General features: G+C 43.8%; 2 protein-coding genes across 2 annotated transcripts in view; both read right to left on the bottom strand.

Moving 5' to 3' along the window:
- Nucleotides 1-3,138: 3,138 nt before the first annotated feature.
- Nucleotides 3,139-4,332, bottom strand: LOC129412627 (4-galactosyl-N-acetylglucosaminide 3-alpha-L-fucosyltransferase 9-like). The gene has a single exon (XM_055166730.1). The coding sequence runs from the start codon at nt 4,330-4,332 to the stop codon at nt 3,253-3,255; it is 1,080 nt and encodes a 359-aa protein (XP_055022705.1). The 3' UTR covers nt 3,139-3,252.
- A 7,274-nt stretch (nt 4,333-11,606) lies between these two features.
- The window catches only part of LOC129412626 (P2Y purinoceptor 14-like), a 20,754-nt gene continuing 11,619 nt past the window's right edge, over nt 11,607-20,741 (bottom strand). Inside the window, exons 6-7 of the mRNA XM_055166729.1 lie at nt 16,032-16,285; nt 11,607-11,811 (exon numbers count right to left, since the gene is read on the bottom strand). Of these exons, the coding sequence (XP_055022704.1) occupies nt 11,607-11,811; nt 16,032-16,285 (459 nt within the window). The remainder of the gene's footprint in view (nt 11,812-16,031; nt 16,286-20,741) is intronic.

Genomic DNA, 20,741 nt, shown 5'->3' with positions numbered 1-20,741 from the left:
AGTTGCGTCTGCTGCTCTCGTTCAGTTCAGCTCAGGTGCACAGGTACAAACCAAAACTCAGGAACGCAAAAGGAAATACAGAGACGATACCGGTGAGTAAATCTACCTGTAAATGTTGTTTTCAAGTATAAAGTTAAACTACTGGATCTAGTGTTAAGATCCTAAGGACAAAACGTCAAAATGATCTGGATTAATTCCTGTGAAGTGAATATTCTGTTTAATTTGAGTAACACAATGGAAAGCCTCAGTTGTGTTGTAAATGCAAACGGTTGATTTATTTAACTGGATTAATGTAAAAATGTAAATTAACAGTAAATTAATAAATAAATAAAATTACTATTTAATTATGTAATTGAATATTTTAATATAATTGGCAAAATTTAATATTTAATATTTAAACATTGACAATTGCAAATATTTATGTTTAAATATTTATTAAAATTTTTGTTTAAATATATATACCAATTTATTGTAATTGTTGTAAAAGGTGTAGAAGTCTCAACAAGTTCAAGGAGCACTCATTTAAACTGTACATTATTTAGCAATTAAAAGATATTTATTAATTCATAAAAAAATTTACATACAATAATTAAATATTCGATTTGTTTCATATATGTACAAATTTAGTAAATATTATTATCATTAAAATACATTAATTCAAATGCAAATAGATTAAAATACAAAGAGATGAAAATACGAACATAAATGTAAAATATAAATATGAATATTTCATTATTCCACATATTTGTTTAATTAAAGGTTTTTGACTGAAAAAAATCAATGAAAGTCTTGAATACGACGGAGTATAAGGGTCAGATAAAAAAAATAAAATACTGGCGCTACGAGAATAAAGTCGTAACATTTCGACATTAAAGTCGTAATATTATGAGAATAAAGTCGAAGCCAGAAAAAGTAATAATTTTAAGAGAATAAAGTCGTAATTTTACAAGAATAAAGTAATATTTTTATGAGAATAAAGTCATAAATTTACGAGAATAAAGTTGAAATTTTATGAGAATAAAGTCGTAGTCAAAATAAAGTCGTAATATTAGGAGAATATCAGCTGCTCAGAAAGTCTGACCGAGTGGAGAATGGAGAATTTGGAGCATTTTGTAAAGGAGAAGAATCCGTGTTTCATTCGTTCATTCGACTGAACAAGGACTTAAATCAGTTCCGGAACCAAACCAGAAAGACCAGGACTGAGACCGGGGCCAGACCAGGACTGAAAACGGTTTAGTCCTAGTTTAGTCCTGGTTTAAGTCACGGAAATGGGAAATGGCGTTTCTGTGAGTTTAAAATGCGATGCGGGACTAATGCGCCACATACGGACTGAACCAGGACTGAACCAGGACTGAACCAGGACTGAACCAGGACTAAGCCAAAGATGTTCATTTTGTCTTCTTATATACTTTAACTTCTTGGGTTCTTTTTAAAGACAATGCAGTAAAGTGTGTTGACCTTGTTGACATGTTTCGGCTGCTGCTGCAAGGAGAGGAAAGCCATTAATCACATGAGAAAAGACAACACAATCACTATTCTACCCGCAGATAAAGGCAGGACAACAGTCATATTGGACACAAAAACATACGAACAAAAAATGCAGACACTACTCGCAGACACCGACACCTACGAAATTATCACAAAGAACCCGACAGAAGAAAAGAAACGAGCCCTGAAAACATTACTCAAATCGCTATTAGAACAGAAAAAAATCACCCGAGAAGCAAACAACGACTTAAAGGTTGTATGGAGGATTTTTTTTATTTCAAATTGTCAATGATAGATTATAGAGATGCAGTCGCCTTGTAATTATGATGACCAAAAAAAAGAGAATCAAAATTCATCAACTCTGGACGTGGTGGGGCTAAACATTTGCCAATAGATAACGACACTGCCTCGTTATCTGTGAGCTGACAGGCTGTCAATCAAACTCCCTACGTTTCTAGTGTAACTGACTTGCCTGCGCCGCCGGTACGTGGTTTACGTACGACTGTCACACAGTCCACAGACGCAAGACGCACAGACGCTGTTTACTCCACCAACGCAACAGGTTCTTAGCGGCTTTTTTTGACCTATATCTTCCTCGCAGTTCGCACAAAGTTTGTTGCGATGGCGACAAGAATCCAGGAGCAGTTCACCGCAAAAGAAAGTCTGTTTTTGAGGTCGCTGAAAGAAGAAGACAAGGGGAAAAGCAGCGAAGCCAAACTAAGGTGATTCTTGAAGATTCATTCCAGCGATGGCGCGACTGAAGCAGACGAAGGGTCTAAAGACTGAACCACTGGTCCACAAATTACTCCTGGACAGGAAACTTCTGCTTATTATGAAAACTTACTTTATTTCCAAGAGTTAGACAAACGTTTTTCAGGACATGAAAGCGATATCCTATGTCTGAAAACGTAATTTTCAATGCAAAGAAAGAGTCCGCTTGCTGCTGCGTGTTGTAGCTAGTTCATTCGCACGGAATCTCCACGCAACCTGCTCCCCCTGCTGCCCCGCTGCCCGATCCGCTCTTCCCCCCTCCTGCTCTCCTCACTTCTCTCCGTCTTGTCTAACCAACACTGTAGTTAGTTGTTTACAAGTCATGTGCAGCACCGGCTGTAAACAAACCTGTTTCTGGCGTAAAGGAGGAGGCGGGAGGAGGTGTTTCTACGTAGGAGCTGTGGGGGAGGGGAGGTGGTTTCACGCATGCGCAACATTTGAAAAAGGACAAACAGTCGCTGGATTTCTCGTTCCTTGGAAAATCCTCCATACAACCTTTAATCCCTACAGCCAGCATCACCCCGCGCATTTACGGAACCCCGAAAATCCACAAAAAGACACGCCGCTCCGCCCGATAGTCGATAGCATAGGTTCAGTCACATACAATTTATCCAAAGCCCTGGTCGAAATAATAAAACCACTCATTGGTCAAACAAAATTCCACTGCAAGAACGCAAAACAATTGGCACAGGATCTAAAAAACATCACAGTAGCACCGGACGAAATACTCATCTCACACGACGTCATGTCACTGTTCACTAAAACACCCGTGGATGTCACACTACGCATAGTACAGGAAAAACTAAAAAAGGACAGAACTCTCAAAAAACGCACAAATCTCACAGTCGATGACATTTCACAATTATTAAGTTTCGTGGCCAAATCAACATACTTCCAATACAATAGCACCGTTTACCGACAGAAAGAGGAAACTTACACCCTGATCAAAACACACCACAGATATTTTTATTTCCTGATGTCCTGGAGCTCAGTTCAGCTGCTCCAGTACCAGTTGTTCAGACTACGCAGACTTTGGTACCGGTTCATTGTTTGGAGGTAATAACACGTCCTGCACGCGTGCTCATGTCCGAACCACGTCGACACCACCTTAAAACTGTTCCTCCACTCAAAGTAGTCCATGTACTCCTCCGGGTGTTGGTCCAGGTGCTGCAGCCTCTCCGCCAGCTCCTTGGGGGAGGCGAAGTCGTCCACGTGGATGAAGGATTGTGCGGGCGCGTGGATTTCGTAGTTTTCTCTCGGAGGTCCCAGAACCACCGGCACTGCCCCGAGCTCCAGCGGCCTGTAGAACTTCTCCGTGATGTAATCTTTGTGAATAGAGTTTTCAAACGACAGGTAAAACTTGCAGCTGCTCATGATCTGAACGTACATTTCCTTGCTGATGCGTTGTCCGAATGCGAGGCCGTACGCCTTGATTTCCAAGTGTTTTTTGAGCTCCTTGAAGTATTCGACTCGTTTGTGGCGTATGTTCCAGTTGCTCACGATCCAACAGACCAGTTTGTCTTTTATCGGGATTTGGGTGAAAGGTTCGTCATTGTTTGTCACTGGCACCAGGCTCCCGTACGGCGTGAAGATATCTGAGTCACGGCGGTAGTTACACGTCAGGTTGAAAAGGCTGTCGAGAGCTTCCACTCGGGATGAGTGTGTAGGTGATTCCATGTTCCACCACACCCACTTCTGAAAAGAGGGGCGTGGCTCTTTGGGCAGGTCATTTACCTGGATGTTTCGGTGGTGGATCATGACAGCATGTGCTTTGGAGTACAGAGACCTATCGTCCGTCAATTTGCACCCGGTGATGGTGAACGGGTCACAGTTCATGTCAAACTTTGTGCCAAATGGCCACATCCAGATGAGGATGATCACATCTTCAGTCTTTCTTTCTGCCTTCTTCTCAGTTGAACAGTTTGTGGGGGACTTTTGAAAAAGTACTGAATTGCCAAACGTAGAGAGGTTTTTTGAGTTATAATCCAAAAACACAAGTGTGAGAGTCAGAGCGACTGAGAGGATGAGCACAAGGATCCGGAGGGGGCCCGAGAACCACACGGACGACGACATGACCTGAGAAAAGACAAAATGAGTGTTGTTCAATAGACCAAGACAAAAAACAAAACTGTAAACAAACAGACCTGGTGTGTTAGACTCAGTGTGGCTAACGACTTCCTTTAGACAGATTTAAGGCAGTGTCCCACCAGTAACCTGACCCGAATGCCACTTGGAGTGTTCGACTCCAGTCAAATGAAGCTCATCGAGGCTCACAATTACAGGGGCAGATTTCCAGTTCCATATTTGGAATCTTGACAGCGAGTACCAACCAAAGAGTGAATTCGACACAAGACTGTTGAAGGGAACTCCCCTTCTCACTTGCACCGTCGGTTTAACGGGGAGCGAGAGCAACGGTGTCAGTCAGTGTGCAAGAGGCTCACTAAGGAGCTAACGATGGACACTTAAGATGTTAAAGGCTTTTTCTGGCAGCAAATGAGGAAGACCTTCCAGAGGAAATACTTTGAGAGAATGAACGATTTCATCACCAAACGAAACACCAGAGCGAAGTAAGAACGAGGCCTTTCCTGTTGTGTTCACCTGGCGCCCCCTGGAGGAGAAAAGACACTACTGCACATGCTCGGTCGGCCCAGAGCCACCGGAAGAACCTCGCCGGGCTAAAGAGGAATCAGGACATTGAGCTCGACCCACTGATTTGAATGGGTGGACATTTTACGGGCAGTTAGTAATTACACACGGTTGGGTCAGGACTAAACCAGGACTAAACCAGGACTAAACCAGGACTAAACCAGGACTAAACCAGGACTAAACCAGGACTAAACCAGGACTAAACCAGGACTAAACCAGGACTAAACCAGGACTACAGCAGGACTAAACCAGGACTAAACCAGGACTACAGCAGGACTAAACCAGGACTACAGCAGGACTAAACCAGGACTACAGCAGGATAAACCCGTCCAAACTCTGAGTCGTCCTCCTGTGGTGGAAAACTCGAGACGAGGTCACATGGCTGTGAAACTGTGTGGACAAAAATATGAATTCACTCGTGTGTATGGAATAAATTTTGAGTCAAATAGTTCAAAGAACTCAAGCAAAAAATTATAAACCAAATTACTGAATTTTAAAAAATCAAACTAAATAAATTTACTTCAAATTATTTGTGTAATCGTGTAAAATATCTGTCTTTGCCTCTTCGGAAACATTAAATTTTTGTTCCGTGTCTTTTTTGCTCGGACTTTTCTACACATGTGTAGATATTTTAAAGTTAAGCTGGTCGTTGTGTGTTGTGATATTGTGTTTGTTTGGCCCTGATCTGCTGAAGTTAGTTTGTATTATATTTGATCTGACCCGTGTTTGTTTTTGTTTTTTTTAGCTTTGCTGGCAGCTGACAAAAGTCTCCTACAGATGAGACATGGTGAATGTTCACAAATCCATTCACAACAAATGTTTTCTACATTATTCTGTGCAGGTTTGTAAGCTACAANGAACTAAAACCAGGTCTAAACCAGGTCTAAACCAGAACTAACACCAGGACTAAAACCAGGACTAATCCAGTCCAGGACTAAACCAGGTCTAAACTCCAGGACTAAACCAGAAACTATCCAGTCCAGGTCTAAACCAGGTAAACCAGGACTAATAATCCAGTCCAGGACTAAACTAACAGGCTAACTAAACCAGTCCAGGACTAAACCAGGACTAATCCAGTCCAGGACTAAACCAGGACTAAACCAGGTCTAAACCAAAAGGTCTAAACTAAACCAGGAAACCAGGTCTAAACCAGGTCTAAACCAGGTCTAACTACTAACCAGGAACTAAAACCAGGACTAATCCAGTCCAGGACTAAACCAGGTCTAAACTAGAACTAAAACCAGAACTAAAACCAGGTCTAAACCAGGGACTAACCAGGACTAAACCAGGACTAAACAGGACTAAACCAGGTCTAAACCAGGTCTAAACCAGGTCTAAACCAGACTACTAAACCAGAACTAACACCAGGACTAAAACCAGGACTAATCCAGTCCAGGACTAAACCAGGTCTAAACTAGAACTAAAACCAGAACTAAAACCAGGTCTAAACCAGGTCTAAACCAGAACTAACACCAGGACTAAAACCAGGACTAATCCAGTCCAGGACTAAACCAGGTCTAAACTAGAACTAAAACCAGAACTAAAACCAGGTCTAAACCAGGTCTAAACCAGAACTAACACCAGGACTAAAACCAGGACTAATCCAGTCCAGGACTAAACCAGGTCTAAACTAGAACTAAAACCAGAACTAAAACCAGAACTAACACCAGGACTAAAACCAGGACTAATCCAGTCCAGGACTAAACCAGTACTAATCCAGTCCAGGACTAAACCAGGTCTAAACTAGAACTAACACCAGGACTAAAACCAGGTCTAAACCAGGTCTAAACCAGGACTAAACCAGGACTAAACCAGGTCTAAACTAGAACTAAAACCAGAACTAAAACCAGGTCTAAACCAGGTCTAAACCAGGACTAAACCAGGACTAAACCAGGTCTAAACCAGGACTAAACCAGAACTAACACCAAGACTAAAACCAGGACTAATCCAGTCCAGGACTAAACCAGGACTAAACCAGGTCTAAACCAGGTCTAAACCAGGACTAAACCAGAACTAACACCAAGACTAAAACCAGGACTAATCTAGTCCAGGACTAAACCAGGTCTAAACCAGGTCTAAACCAGATCTAAACCAGGACTAAACCAGGACTAAAACCATTGATCTCATATCTAAATTATTTCTCTATCAATAATATTTTTAATCTGGTTAAGGAAAGACTGGACTTTTTATTGTCTTTAAGTCGACAAAAGTTATTATGTTCAGATTTCCTCGTCTTTGCTGCTTTACAACAAACAGTTTCTTATTCATGGAGACTTGGGCTCAACAGACAATTTGGAGAGATTTGTTAAACAATAAATGACTTTATAAAGTCACTTTTTAAAATCTATATATCAGTCTTTTGATCTGCCACAATAATGTAATAATGAATTTAAATGAAAATACCTCAAATTGAAGCTTTTCTCAGCAATTTTTAGGTGAGATTAAAATGAGATTAATTAGATTAATTAATTACAGATCATAATTAATTAATCTCTACATTTTTTTAATCGCATGACAGCACTAATTAGCCATTAGTGATGGGCAAATTAAGCTTCATGAAGCATTGAAGCCTTTCATCTATTGGTTCACTCTAGTGCAGGAGTCTCAAACTCAAATGACCTGGGGGCCACATTAGATAAAGTCTGAGTGAGGCTGGGCAGCATTGAGTATTCGGTAAATAGCGGTTGCATGAAAAAAAAAACACGCCGTATGTGCTTGTATTAACAGATCCACTTAGACTCGTTGCTTCACAGCTGCTGTAAGTTGAGTTTTGGGACGTAAGATGCGTTAATAATCTGTTGTTGTGAATCTGCATGGGCACCGATTGCAGCTTCATCTGTCAGTGCCCGCGGTCGGGGGGTGGGATTGTGCGTACATCTACCGCCGGCCGCACTGACATTATTTTTTGGAATTAAGTGGAGGGGGGCCGCAAAAAATCCTTCCGAGGGCCGCAGTTGGCCTCCGGGCCGCGAGTCTGAGACCCCTGCTCTAGCGCAAAGCTTCTTGAAGCTTCATTTGCTCTAACAGGATCTACTGGACACAAAAATATCAGTTGACATGAATTTGAAGTGTGTGACATTTTGCAGAAAGTCTGTGAATAAAACTGTCAGCAAAATAAAGAAGTGTGTAGAACATGTCGATTGTAGTGACGCAGTGAACTGTGTCTATAAACTGGCAGGATGGAAAATGATTATTTGGAAATGATGAAAATAGAAATCGCAGCAAAATCCGGACCACTTCCTGAATCAGTCACGTGGTACAGCCGGGCAACGAGGCTTCGGACGTCATCATTTTCAGCTCCTCCCCTAAATGAAGCGAGCCTCGATACGCGCATCGCGGACACGCCCCCTCCTCTACTCGACACGCGCTTCGAAGCCTCGATACGGAGCGTCACATCACGATTAGCCATATTAGCCGTGTCCCAATTCAAGGGCGGCAGCTTTCGAAGGCGGTGAAGGCTGCAGCTCTCACCTCACCGGAGCTGAAATGTGACAGGTGAAGCCCACGGAGCCGCCCCGTCGCCTAGCAACCGACACACTCTGATAATGCTAACAACACGTAGCACGCAGCTGACGCACGGGAAATCAAACTGTTGCAATTTCAGACCAAGTTATTCTAATAATTCTCCTCCAAATCTTATGGCTAAAAACGAAAACTTATGTTTAACTCTGGGAAACATCTAAAATAGACTAAATTATCTTAAAGTTTTAAAAACTGTGATGAGTTTATTAATTATTAATAAAGTATTTTTAATTTGATAAGGGATTACATTTATACCAGGAATGGGTTTAAATTTGTTTATAAAGAAAAACTCTGCTTTGACAAAAGATGATTTATTAAACAAACAAAGAAATGTCTGTAAATACTTGATCATAATGTGAAGAGTTCAGACCTGGTTCAGTCCTGGTTTAGTCCTGGTTTGGTTCTGGTTCAGTCCTGGTTTAGTCCTGGTTTGGTTCTGGTTCAGTCCTGGTTTAGTCCTGGTTTGGTTCTGGTTCAGTCCTGGTTTAGTCCTGGTTTGGTTCTGGTTCAGTCCTGGTTTAGTCCTGGTTTAGACCTTGTTAAAGAACCAGGACTATATTACGCAGCCTGAGTCTCACTTCTTTTTAAATAACTCTAATAACACTCAAAAAAATCACTTAGCTTTAGAAAACACCTTATAACATCCTCTATACTCTAAATCTCACAACATTTGCCAAACACTTGTCTTTGACAGTGCCTCAAATCATTCAAAACCTTGCAGATATTAAACTATTTTCAAAAGTGCCTCAAATCATTTATCCAGATTTAGCTTTACACCAAACATTGCAAATATTCACTTATCCTTAGCAGTGCCTCAAAACCTCCAACCAGTTTTAGTTTTACATCAAAAACATTGCGTCAGAGAATTTCCCCAACATTGTGTTTTATCAGACATCTCACCTGGACGACTGGACTTGCTCGTGGTAAGAATAAATGTATAATATTCATTAAAGGGAGAGACTCAACAAAAGATCCCAACAAGTGATTTGTCTTTGTCTTATTTTTCAGCTTTTTATTACCTTTTGCACTGCTCCACTGGCTGGTGTCACTGTTTTTTACTGTGCAAAATTTGCTCACTCAGGGTTTTTAGGCCCGGAGAGCTCGCGACAGGGCCACTTATGACCAACTCACTCAGTAGTCGCTATTTTACCAGAAAACTCATACAAAAACAATTGGGACAAATCACTCTGCAAGTTCCTTTTGGAGAAATGAACCTGTGACCAGCGCTGCCCAAATTATAGATCTGACCTCCTAAGTGAAGTTACTGCTGGAGGAGTCAATGCCAACCAAATCAGGATCTCTCTTCTATACAGATTTTACAGATTTTTTCGGTATTTATCTAAGGCACAGGTGTCAAACATGCGGCCCGGGGGCCAGATCCGGCCCTCCAAGACCTGTAATCTGGCCCTCGGCTGATTTTCTACTAAAATATTTTGATTCTATTTTTTATTAAAATCTTGTTAATTTTGTGTGGTGTTTATCACAGCAGCGTCTCCAGCGTCTCTGTACGTGGCCCCTCCCACCAGAGCAGCACAAATGAAGACTTGTCTCTTTCCAAACGCTCTTAAAGGACGATCGTTTTGACTGTTGACCGTGACACCCTCATCAGAAAAATGTCCAACATGAGAAAAGTGGAGCCGAGTGCAGGATTTTACAACAAAAATGGACTTATTCCTGTTTACAGACAAGTTCATGTTCAAACTTTGTGTTGAAATTGTATTTTTCTTAAAGTTTCAGGTTGTTCATAATATTATAATATTTTGTAAAAGAAAGAGTTCATCAATTAAAAAAGATTTGTGTAATAGATTTGAATTTCTTTGCACAAATATTTGAACTTATTGTTATTTTTGGGGTTTATATGACATGAGTTTTCTGATCCGGACACTTTGGGATCAAAGTCAGTTGGACTCGACCCCCCGGACCAAAATGAGTTTGACTCTCCTGATCTAAGGTCACAGGACTCCGCCCAGGTACATGCAAAGCGATTGGGACGTCACATACAGAATACATTTTGCGAGTACAGGCAACACTTTTTAAAAGCCGCAAACATCAGCCATGAACGCCTCTCCCCCTCCCCCCAGGAGCGAAGCTTTTAACTGTCACTCCGCTTTGTCGAAGGAGCAGGAAGTTCGCACCCGCATTGTCCTCAGGCTTCTTAACCACCGCTCAGCACATACGGTTTACACATCAGTGTCAAACAAGGGTCAAGTGTCAAAAGAACAGAAAGTCCTTACACAAACAGAATGGTCACAAAAATTAATGCAAAACAACCCAAACCTAGAAATGAAGTTGAAAGAATTTAAACAAATCAAAGTAAAAGAAACGAATCAAAATAAAAGGAGACAAAACAAGTATCTTATGGTAACATAGGTCCCAAAAATGCATCTATCATCTAAATGAATCACTTTTAATCTGTAAAGCTCCAACACTTTTCCATTTACTCAAATAAAGCAGCGTGAACATCTTCATCTGAAAGTCAGGGGCAACAAAACCTTCATCCTTTTACAACAGCCACTTCTTCTGTGGCCAAGGGGGGAACACCACAGACCTGGTTTAGACCTGGTTTAGTCCTGTTTCGTCCTGGTTCAGTCCTGGTTCAGTCCTGGTTTAGACCTGTTTTAGTCCTGGTTCAGTCCTGGTTCAGTCCTGGTTCAGTCTGGTTTCTGGTTTAGACCTGGTTTTAATCCTGTTTAGACCTGGTTTAGTCCTGGTTTAGTCCTGGTTTAGACCTGTTTTAGTCCTGGTTTAGTCCTGGTTTCAGTCCTGGTTCAGTCCTGGTTTAGACCTGGTTTAGTCCTGGTTTAGTCCTGGTTCAGTCCTGGTTTAGACCTGGTTTAGTCCTGGTTTAGTCCTGGTTCAGTCCTGGTTTAGTCCTGGTTTAGACCTGGTTTAGTCCTGGTTTAGTCCTGGTTTAGTCCTGGTTTGGTTTAGTCCTGGTTTAGTCCTGGTTTAGTCCTGGTTTAGTTCTGGTTCAGTCCTGGTTTAGTTCTGGTTTAGTCCTGGTTTAGTCCATGTTTAGTCCTGGTTTAGTCCTGGTTCAGTCCTGGTTCAGTCCTGGTTTAGTCCTGGTTTAGTCCTGTTTAGTCCTGGTTCAGTCCTGGTTTAGTCCTGGTTTAGTCCTGGTTCAGTCCTGGTTTAGTCCTGGTTCAGTCCTGGTTTAGTCCTGGTTTAGTCCTGGTTCAGGTGGTGTGTGCGTTGGACAGACTGGGGCTGGTGCTCACAGATGGGCGTCTCTCTCTGGAGGTCGAGGAGCAGGAGGAGATCCGGGTCTGGAGCAGAGTGTGTCTGAAGGAGCGACACATGAGGAAGTAAACCAGAGGGTCCAGACACACGTTCACCGAGGCCAAGGTGAGCGTCGCCTCCTTCACCTGGAACAGCACGAACCTGAGGAGCACAGACGAGTCACGCCGATTTAAACCTGCACACAAACTCCCACGCACAAAACACAAGAGACGACGAAGAGACGACGAAGAGACGACGAAGAGACGACGAAGAGACGACGAAGAGACGACGAAGAGACGAACGAAGAGACAACGAAGAGACAACGAAGAGAGAACGAAGAGACAACGAAGAGACGACGAAGAGACAACAAAGAGACAACGAAGAGACGACGAAGAGACGACGAAGAAACAACGAAGAGACAACGAAGAGAGAACGAAGAGACAACGAAGAGACGACGAAGAGACGACGAAGAGACAACGAAGAGACGACGAAGAGACAACGAAGAGACGACGAAGAGACGACGAAGAGACGACGAAGAGACGACGAAGAGACGACGAAGAGACGAAGAGACGACGAAGAGACGACGAAGAGACGACGAAGAGACGACGAAGAGACGACGAAGAGACGACGAAGAGACGACGAAGAAACAACGAAGAGACAACGAAGAGAGAACGAAGAGACGACGAAGAGACGACGAAGAGACGACGAAGAGACAACGAAGAGAGAACGAAGAGAGAACGAGACGAAGAGACGACGAAGAGACGACGAAGAAACGAACGAAGAGACAACGAAGAGAGAACGAGAGACGACGAAGAGACGACGAAGAGACGACGACGAAGAGACGACGAAGAGACGACGAAGAACGACGAGAGACGACGAAGAGACGACGAAGACGAAAGAGACGACGAAGAGACGACGAAGAGACGAAGAGACGACGAAGAGAGGACGAAGAGACGACGAAGAGACGACGAAGAAACAACGAAGAAAGAACGAAGAGACGACGAAGAAAGAACGAAGAGACGACGAAGAGACGACGAAGAGAGAACGAAGAGACGATGAAGAGACGACGAAGAAACAACGAAGAAAGAACGAAGAAGACGAAGAGAGACGAAGAGAGACGACGACGAAGAGACGACGAAGAGACGACGAAGAAACAACGAAGAAAGAACAAAGAGACGACGAAGAGACGACGAAGAGACGACGAAGAGAGAACGAAGAGACAACGAAGAGAGAACGAAGAGACGACGAAGAGATGACGAAGAGACAACGAAGAGAGAACAAAGAGACAACGAAGAGAGACGACGAAGAGACGACGAAGAGACGACGAAGAGACGACGAAGAGACGACGAAGAGACGACGAAGAGACGAACGAAGAGACAACGAAGAGACGACGAAGAGAGAACGAAGAGATAACGAAGAGAGAACGAAGAGACGACGAAGAGACGACGAAGAGACGACGAAGAGACGAACGAAAGAGACGAACGAAAGAGACAACGAAGAGAGAACGAAGAGATAACGAAGACGAAGAGAGAACGAAGAGACGACGAAGAGAGACGACGAAGAGACGACGAAAGAGACGAAGAGAGACAACGAAGAGACGAAGAGAAACGAAGAGACAACGAAGAGAGAACGAAGAGAGAACAACGAAGAGACAACGAAGAGACAACGAAGAGAGACGAAGAGACAACGAAGAGAGAACGAAGAGACAACGAAGAGAGACGAAGACGAAGAGACGAAGAGACGAAGAGAGAACGAAGAGAGAACGAACGAAGAGAGAACGAAGAGACAACGAAGAGACAAACGAAGAGACGACGAAGAGACGAACGAAGAGAGAACGAAGAGACAACGAAAGAGAAAGAACGAGAGAAACGAAAGAACAACGAAGAGAGAGAGAACGAAGAGACGAACGAAGAAGAGAGAACGAAGAGACAACGAAGAGACAACAAAGAGAGAACGAAAGAGAGAAGAGACGAAGAGAAGAGACGAAGAGAGAGACGAAGAGAGACGAAGAGAGAACGAAGAGAACGAAGAGACAACGAAGAGACGACGAAGAGAGACGACGAGAGACGAAGAGAGAACGAAGAGACGAACGAAGAGACAACGAAGAGAAACGAACGAAGAGAGACGAAGAGACGAAGAGACGACGAAGAAGAGAACAACAACGAAGAGAACGAAGAGACAACGAGACAACGAAGAAACGAAGACGAAGAGACGACGAAGAGACAACGAAGACGAAGAGAAACGAAGAGAGAACGAAGAGAGAACAACGAAGAGAGACGAAGAGAGAGAACGAAGAGACGACGAAGAGAGACGAACGAAAGAGAGACAACGAAGAGACAACGAAGAGAAGACGAACGAAGAGAGAACGAAGAGAGAAGAACGAAGAGAACGAAGAGAGACGAACGAGAGAAGAAACGAAGAAAGAAACGAAGAGAGACGAAGAGACAACGAAGAAGACGAAGAAGAGAGACGAACGACGAAGAGACGACGAAGAGACGACGAAGAGACGACGAAGAGACGACGACGACGAAGAGACGAACGAAGAGACGAAGAGACGAAGAGACGAAGAGAGACAACGAAGAGACGAAGAAGAGACGAAGAGACGACGAAGAGACGACGAAGAAGAGACGAAGAGAGAACGAAGAGACGAAGAGACGAAGAGAGAAGAACGAAGAGACGAAAGAGACGAAGAGACGAAGAAGACGACGAAGAGAGACGAACGAGAGACGACGAAGAGACGACGAAGAGACAACGAAGAAACGAAGAGAACGAAGAGACGAAGAAGAGAGAACGAAGAGAGAACGAAGAGAGACAACGAAGAGAGAATGAAGAGACAACGAAGAGACAACGAAGAGACGACGAAGAGAGAACGAAGAGACAACGAAGAGACAATGAAGAGACAACGAAGAGACAACGAAGAGACGACGAAGAGAGAACGAAGAGACAACGAAGAAACAACGAAGAGAGAACGAAGAAACAACGAAGAGAGAACGAAGAGAGAACGAAGAGAGAACAAAGAGAGAACGAAGAGAGAACGAAGAGACAACAAAGAAACAACGAAGAGAGAACGAAGAGACAACGAAGAGACAACGAAGAGACGACGAAGAGACGACGAAGAGAGAATGAAGAGACAACGAAGAAACAACAAAGAGAGAACGAAGAGACAACGAAGAAACAACGAAGAGACGACGAAGAGACAACGAAGAGAGAACGAAGAGACGACGAAGAGACGACGAAGAGACGACGAAGAGACGACGAAGAGACGACGAAGAAACAACGAAGAGACAACGAAGAGAGAACGAAGAAACAACGAAGAGACAACGAAGAGAGAACGAAGAGACAACGAAGAGAGAACGAAGAAACGACGAAGAGACGACGACGAAGAGACGACGAAGAGAGGACGAAGAGAGGACGAAGAGACGACGAAGAGACAACGAAGAGTGAACGAAGAGACGACGAAGAGACAACGAAGAGAGAACAAAGAGACAACGAAGAGAGAACGAAGAGAGAACGAAGAGACAACGAAGAGACAACGAAGAGAGAATGAAGAGACAACGAAGAGACAACGAAGAGACGACGAAGAGAGAACGAAGAGACAACGAAGAGACAATGAAGAGACAACGAAGAGACAACGAAGAGACGACGAAGAGAGAACGAAGAGACAACGAAGAAACAACGAAGAGAGAACGAAGAGAGAACGAAGAGAGAACGAAGAGAGAACGAAGAGACAACGAAGAGAACGAAGAGAGAACGAAGAGAACGAAGAGAGAACGAAGAGACAACGAAGAGACAATGAAGAGACAACGAAGAGACAACGAAGAGACGACGAAGAGAGAACGAAGACAGAACGAAGAGACAACGAAGAGACAATGAAGAGACAACGAAGAGACAACGAAGAGACGACGAAGAGAGAACGAAGAGACAACGAAGAAACAACGAAGAAACAACGAAGAGACGACGAAGAGAGAACGAAGAGACAACGAAGAGACAACGAAGAAACAATGAAGAGAGAACGAAGAGACAACGAAGAGACAACGAAGAGACAATGAAGAGACGACGAAGAGAGAACGAAGAGACAACGAAGAGAGAACGAAGAGACAATGAAGAGACGACGAAGAGACAAAGAAGAGACGACGAAGAGAGAACGAAGAGACAACGAAGAAACAACGAAGAAACAACGAAGAAACAACGAAGAGACGACGAAGAGAGAACGAAGAGAGAACGAAGAGACAACGACGTCACCAACAACGGTCAACTCCAGTCCTGATCTAGTCCTGGTTCAGTCCTGGTCCAGTCCTGGTCCAATCCTGGTCCAGTCTTGTCTTAGTCCTGGTTTCGTCCTGGTCCAGTCCTGTCTTAGTCCTGGTCCAGTCCGGACAGACCTGGAGTGCTGGCTGAATCCGGACCGGGGCATCTGGCTTAAAGTGTAGGGGATTCTGCAGAGGTGGTACGGGACGAAGCACAGGGCGAAGACGAGGAGGAGGCTGAGGATGCTGCGCCTCGACTTCCTGCAGACGGAAGAGTTTGAGCGAACGCGCCGATACGAGCGATACACGTGGACCCCGATGGAGGTGTAACAGGTCACCATGACAACCAGGGTCAGCCAGAACACGCCCACCGAGAAGATGGACGACGCCTGACCAAGACAGAAAGAGAGAGGAAGAAATGATTTATGTTTGTCATACGTCATTTGTGCTGGAGGTTTTATTTGGCGTTAATAAAAACACTTTAATCAGACTAAACTTGTGGACGAGCTCTTAGGTCGTTTTCACACCGATAGTTCGATTATTTGGTCGCACCAGGCAATAAAATTGTTATTATGTAGTAAATCCACTCCAGTGTGTCGCGTTCACACCGACAAACCAACTAAAACTGGTTTGATTCACGTGTCTCTGTTTCCCCGGTAAAACAGCGATACTCCAGTTATCAACACTGGGAACACCGCGGATTCAAGCAGTGTGAAAACGACCTTAGGGTATTTGTTGCACCAAACGGTCCATTCGAACCAAAAGTGGTGAGTTCGGTTCGTTTGCGTTGGTGTGAAAGCGTCAATCGGACTCGGACCCGAACCAAATCAAGCGGACCGAGACCTCAAAAAAGAGGTGGTCTCAGTTCGCTTGAATCCACCAAATGACCAACTTTGGTGCGGTTCCTCTGGTGTGAACGTGAACCCGGGTCCAAACCATAGACAGTATGAACAAACGGACTATTCCAAATGCATCATGGGAGAAACGCGTCTCCTCTGCCTGAAGTGACGCTGTACGACTCCAGCGCAGTAACAGGTTGTTGTCCAGACGCAGACGCGATTCATTTTCAAATTATTTTACCAACAATGGCCAAAACAGAGAATGAAACACACGAAGATCAGAGCAAGAACCAGTGTGCGAACGTGTGGCTCCAGAGTGAGTCAGAATTGGGGGGGTGTACTTCTGTTCGGGACCTACACACACAGAGACGACCCGGTGTCCCCCGTGATCACACAGCAACCAACATTTGTTATTTTAGGCTTTAATTAACCAAATAATTTCATGGCAATAGGCAATCGCCCATTCAATTGATACAACTTAAAAAAGTCCCTGTTTTTAGCCTCGTGTGAGAAATACAGTCGGACTAGATCCAAACCAGAGTCCTGAACCAGCGGGGCAGCTCCGGTTCAGTCCGGGCTCAGAGGAGCTGGAGCGGGGAGCCTCGACCTGAGGAAGAACTTTCCCCGGGAAGAACCAAATGCACAGAGGACGGACGCTCAGAACAACATATAACAAACCAAACTGGACTCACGCTTCTGTCCGGATGCTGCACCACCTCGGAACCAGCCGCGGTTCTTGAGCGCGGAGAACCGGAGCAGCGCCCGGACCTGTAGTCCACAGAACATTCTCACTTTCCCGCACGGAAACAGCGCGCAGACGACTGAAAGTACCCGCTCGGACTCAGTCCATCAAGCACTGGTCTTGCTCGCCACCGTTTGGAACCAGCACATGGAGGACAGAGCCTCCGGACCATCTGACCAACGAACTTGTAACAGACCAAGGACCAGACCCCAGCCCCGTCCTGAGGAGCTGTTGGCTGCTGCTGTTACCCGAACTCTGGGCTGATGCGGTGAGTTTGTACAAAGTTCTACATGTTGCTGTTTTATGAGTTCATGGTGATAATTTGAGATGAGGACGGCATCCGTCATCTCAAATTAACAGGAACATCGGTGTTTGATAACTGGAGTATCGCTGTTTTACCGGGGAAACAGAGACACGTCAATCGAACCAGTTTTGGTTCGTTTGCCGGTGTGAACGCACACACTGGAGTGTATTTGCTACATAAAAACAATTGTATTGCCTGGTGCGGAACCAAATAATCGAACTAGCGGTGTGAAAACGACCTTAATCTCACGCACATTCTGTCTTAGTCCTGGTCCAGTCCTGGTCCAGTCCTGGTTTAGTCCTGGTCCAGTCCTGGTCCAGTCTTGTCTTAGTCCTGGTCCAGTCCTGGTCCAGTCTTGTCTTAGTTGTGGTCCAGTCCTGGTTTAGTCCTGGTCCAGTCCTGGTCCAGTCTTGTCTTAGTCCTGGTCCAATTCTGTCTTAGTCCTGGTCCAGTCCTGGTCCAGTCCTGTCTCAGTTCTGGTTCAGTCCTGGGACTGAAAATTAAGATTCATTGCGGGTTTTGGGCGGGACTGATTCATCGGTTGGTTTCACTTGGTGGAAACCGTGTGACCTGCAGCGTTAGGATTCGTTCACTCCACTTTTTTATTGAACCAATCGCTGCTGTTTGGTCGTGACGTTTGTAAAGCTCCAAATCCTGTAGGAAGAAGAACAATAACGTCTTTTCCCCGAGATCAAATTCACCAAACATTCTCTTTGTTCCGGCTTTAAATCTTCAATCGTTGCCAACGCACAATGTCTGTCTCTTCTCTGATTGGCTGGTGCCCAAACTCCCACTTCTGGGTTCTTTAAACCATCTAGTGCACAGGTGTCAAACATACGGCCCAGGGGCCAGATCCGGCCCTCCAAGACCTTTAATCTGGCCCTCGGCTGATTTTCTACTAAAATATTTTAATTATATTTTCTATTAAAATGGTGTTAATTTTCTGTGGTGTTTATCACAGCAGCGTCTCCAGCGTCTCTGTACGTGGCCCCTCCCACCAGAGCAGCACAAATGAAGACTTGTCTCTTTCCAAACGCTCTTAAAGGACGATCGTTTTGACTGTTGACCGTGACACCCTCATCAGAAAAATGTCCAACATGAGAAAAGTGGAGCCGAGTGCAGGATTTTACAACAAAAATTGACTTATTCCTGTTTACAGACAAGTTCATGTTCAAAACTTTGTGTTGAAATTGTTATTTTTTTTTAAAGTTTCAGGTTGTTCATAATATTATAATATTTTGTAAAAGAAAGAGTTCATCAGTTAAAAAAAGATTTGTGTAATAGATTTGTGTTTCTCTGCACAAATATTTGAACTTCTTGTTATTTTTGGGGTTTATATGACATGAGTTTTCTGATCCGGACACTTTGGATCAAAGTCGGTTGGACACGACCCCGGAACAACATGAGTTTGACTCTCCTGGTCTAGTGTTTTCTGGTTCCTGTGACCTCGAGCTGGAGACAGTAGGTGGTGTCAGACTGACGAGGTGCAGGTGGGAGCTCAGACCTTCAGGCGTCCAGCACCAGAGCAGAAAAAGGTGAACTTCTGGCGTCGGACAAACAGTGTCAATCAGAGACCACTCTCTGCTGTCAATCAATTAAAATATTTAATCACGATTAATGTCATGGTAACACTTTATAATAACTACACCTTATTTACTTAATATACTTAATTACTACCTGAATTAGCACTTAACTTGCACTTAATTCACCTGTGCTGTAAATAGTTACTCAATACTTCTTAATTACTCATGAACTAACCATTTGTGTGCATTTGTAAATGTATATTTAAGTACAAATTTGAGCATTTATTAATGATTAGTAAACCATGAGAGAATGATTTATTAGTAATGCATTATTGTTTCTCTGGAATTTGATCAACCTTAACAAATGTTTAATAAAACATAATTATTCTTCACTTTAGAAAAACTCTCAGAAAGATTTAACTAACAGATAACAGCTGCTGAATGATCATTGCATTACATTATTAGTAAATCATTCTCTCATAACTTACTAATCATTAATAAACGCTCAAATTTGTACTTAAATATACATTTGTAAACATGCAAATGGTTAGTTCATGAGTAATTAAGAAGTATTGAGTAACTATTTACAGCACAGGTGAATTAAGTACAAGTTAAGTGCTAATTCAGGTAGTAATTAAGTAGTTACTAAGCGTGAATCATTATTAATTAAGTCTTTGTTCATGCTTTATTAAGGCTAAATAAGATGTAGTTATTATAAAGTGTTACCATGTCAGAAATGTCATAGTGAATTTGTGATTAATTGCACATTTTTGTCTCTTGAATCATCATTTTAATTCTTATCCACATAGAAAAGTGAACAGGTTTTGTGTTGGACGTTTCTCTTGTTCCAGTTTCATGTTCTGCCCCAGTTTGATGAAGAGTCTCCAGAACATCAAAGACACTGAAGCTCCACAGTGGGTCAAACACTGAGCTGTGACCTGAGCTCCTTCTCCTCTGACCTGAGGTGGTTCTCCTGTGACCTGAGATGGTTCTCCTCTGACCTGAGCTCGTTCTCCTCTGACCTGAGCTCGACCTGAGCTCCTGTGACCTGTTTCTCCTCTGTGACCTGAGACCTGAGCTCGTTCTCCTGTGACCTGAGCTCGTGTGACTCTCTCCTGAGCTCGACCTGAGGCTCGTTCTCCTGTGACCTGAGCTCCTGACCTGAGCTCGTTCTCCTCCTGACTCTGAGAGCTCGTTCTCCCTGTGACCTGAGCTCGTTCTGTGACCTGAGCTCGTTCTCCTGTGACCTGAGATGGTTCTCCTGTGACCTGAGGTGGTTCTCCTCTGACCTGAGCTCGTTCTGTGACCTGAGGTGGTTCTCCTCTGACCTGAGGTGGTTCTCCTGTGACCTGAGCTCGTTCTCCTGTGACCTGAGGTGGTTCTCCTGTGACCTGAGCTCGTTCTGTGACCTGAGGTTCTCCTGTGACCTGAGTGGTT

This window comes from Boleophthalmus pectinirostris, unplaced genomic scaffold (assembly GCF_026225935.1).
Source record: "Boleophthalmus pectinirostris isolate CB_2022bp ecotype Guang Dong unplaced genomic scaffold, ASM2622593v1 HiC_scaffold_9, whole genome shotgun sequence".
NCBI lineage: Eukaryota > Metazoa > Chordata > Actinopteri > Gobiiformes > Gobiidae > Boleophthalmus > Boleophthalmus pectinirostris.
The sequence above is the reverse complement of the archived record's forward strand: the minus strand, read 5'-3'. Positions and strand labels throughout refer to the sequence as shown.